The sequence below is a fragment of the Somniosus microcephalus genome, chromosome 11, assembly GCF_052327205.1.
Source record: "Somniosus microcephalus isolate GS21.2 chromosome 11, FLI_Smic_1.0, whole genome shotgun sequence".
NCBI classification, from domain to species: domain Eukaryota; kingdom Metazoa; phylum Chordata; class Chondrichthyes; order Squaliformes; family Somniosidae; genus Somniosus; species Somniosus microcephalus.
Genome location: NC_140997.1, coordinates 26,864,661 through 26,866,863, shown reverse-complemented (window position 1 = coordinate 26,866,863; position 2,203 = coordinate 26,864,661). Strand labels below are relative to the sequence as shown.

The window sequence follows — 2,203 nt, the reverse complement described above, 5'->3', positions numbered from 1 at the left end:
CCCTTCATCAGAATTCTACCAAAATACCTGAAGTGCTACTCAATGTGCCAGATAAAAGCGATTAGTGGAATTATAGTCATCAACAGCTTGAGTAACAGGGTGCTCGACACTCTACCACAGGGTCCTACACTTATAGATCTTGGCTGCAATTTTAAGGACTCCATCTCAGCAGGAGAAAGACCAACATCATTCAACCTAAAGCAGCTCAATCTGATTAAACACATGGGGGAAAAAAAATTCAGTCTCGCCCCGTTTGGGGCGCCATTATTGGCCATGTGCAAAATTTACCGCCTGGCGCTAATTATTGCCTCCGATGGCAAACTTGGCTTTTATCGTCCCTGGAGGTGATTGGAACGCTAGATCAGGCGCTTCACACCTGTCTTATGGCGCAAAGGCCGAGGAGCGAGGCACTACCTCAGAGCGCTGGCGAAGCAAGAAAGGGCAAATCAAAATGAACCTGCAAAGTGCTGCTCAGTACCCAAAACTCCTTCACACAGCGTTGAATCTCTCCAGAAGTCTCTCTCTCTCTCTCTCTGAATGCGTGGTGCAAAAATGTCACCAACAAAAAAAGGCAGGAAGCGGTCGCCTTTAAATAGCGCTCCTCCCAGTCCCTTTCGGACTGCAAAACGCTCCCCTCAACCTGTCGTTGCTAGCGGCAGGCGGTAAGGCAGGGGGCGCCACTCAATATCCGGTCCGGGGCGCTACCGGGGCATTGTGCACTCGACTGACGTCACGATCTGCCGGCGCAGGAGATCGTGGCGGTAGTGTTTAGCGCCGCCGCAAAATGTCTAGTTAATTTCGCGAGCGGCGCAAACATCGCCGCGCCCGGGCGCTAGTTGCTTTGCGCCCCATTAGCACCCTCTTAAGGCGCTAGCGGGAGGCGCAACAACTGAATTTTTCCCTCGTGTAGTCTATATAAAAAGGAAAGTTTTGCTGACCAGAAGAGCGGGCTTAGAGAAATGGAGGAGATGGCTCAATGCTTTCGACTGCTGTTTTGTTTTGAAAATATAAATTCTGCAGATTTAGATTGATATACATAAGCTTCAACAGAATTAAACTGCAAATTAAAATGCATCCTTTGGTATTTTAAGGAAGTACTGACAAAGCACAAAACAATGAATATTTAAATACTGACAAATACGAAGAGATAAATTGTAATCAAGTTCTTTTCAATATCACTAAAGCAAGCTAATATGAACTGTAATAATACTGCATTCAGACAGCTTTTACAACACAAGAACCAATATTTTATCCAGTGGTGATTACACAGAAACCATAATTAAATATTTCCTTTTAGCATTATGGAGACTTTTATTATAAAATTTTGGTTTGAAAATATAAAATTAAAATTGTCTTTTTTTTTAAGACCACATCACTATTTTCACAGAAATGAAAGGAATTTGTAATTCAGAATATATGTGGCTTAAAACTCTAAATGTCATGGCATTAGGTTTCAAATCCAGAACAGCTTCATCAACTACAAGTCAATTAAGAAGGGATTTTACAGAACATCCTGAAGATTACAGCAGGTCGGAAGCCCTGACACTGCATCAGTTTGTTGTGATGGTTTTGGTTTTCTTTCTGATGCTAGGTTGTTTGTTGCATGTTTATTACAGCTGCCATTTCTATTTGATCATCGGATTTTCCTTCTTTCCCTGCAACGCTCTCACTTTCTGTCGGAGGCTCCAAGTTCTCGTTGAAGTGCTCCCTAGGGGGTCGGAGGTGCTTTTGCTTGTTGTCTTTTTCTCTGTTTGATGCACCAGTGTCACTGTCACTGTCCTCGGACTCCTGGCCCTCGTCTCCCTGGGCACAATCGTGTGTTGGTATCATCGCTGCTCTCTTGGCCACATTAACCGTTTTGTCCACTGGAAAGAATGGCTCGATCTCCATTTCTTCAGCTTGTATATCAGGGTCACTAGGAAAACAAAAGTTAAGATTTTGAAAACAACTGAAGAGTGCAATAACTTGATGACTAGGTTTATTTAAATTAAATTAACTAACCTACTTTCTGTTTAGTTTTAGTGCCAGTTCTTGCCTCTCTCTCAAACTACCACCAGGAAAGGATCACATTTATTAAATATATACATATATATACTAGCTGGGGTGAGCCCGGCGTTGCCGAGGCTTTTTCGAGGGCATGTTGTTGTTGGAAGAGAGAGAGAGAGCGACTGGGGGGGTGGGGGGGCGGCAGAGAGAGACTGGG

At 43.8% G+C, this 2,203-nt stretch overlaps 1 protein-coding gene across 1 annotated transcript in view; it reads right to left on the bottom strand.

Moving 5' to 3' along the window:
- Positions 1–1,138: 1,138 nt before the first annotated feature.
- The window catches only part of tbl3 (transducin beta like 3), a 61,469-nt gene continuing 60,404 nt past the window's right edge, over positions 1,139–2,203 (bottom strand). Inside the window, 2 exon segments of the mRNA XM_086002231.1 lie at positions 1,139–1,596; positions 1,598–1,981. Coding sequence (XP_085858357.1) covers positions 1,551–1,596; positions 1,598–1,981 — 430 coding nt within the window. The 3' untranslated portion in view covers positions 1,139–1,550.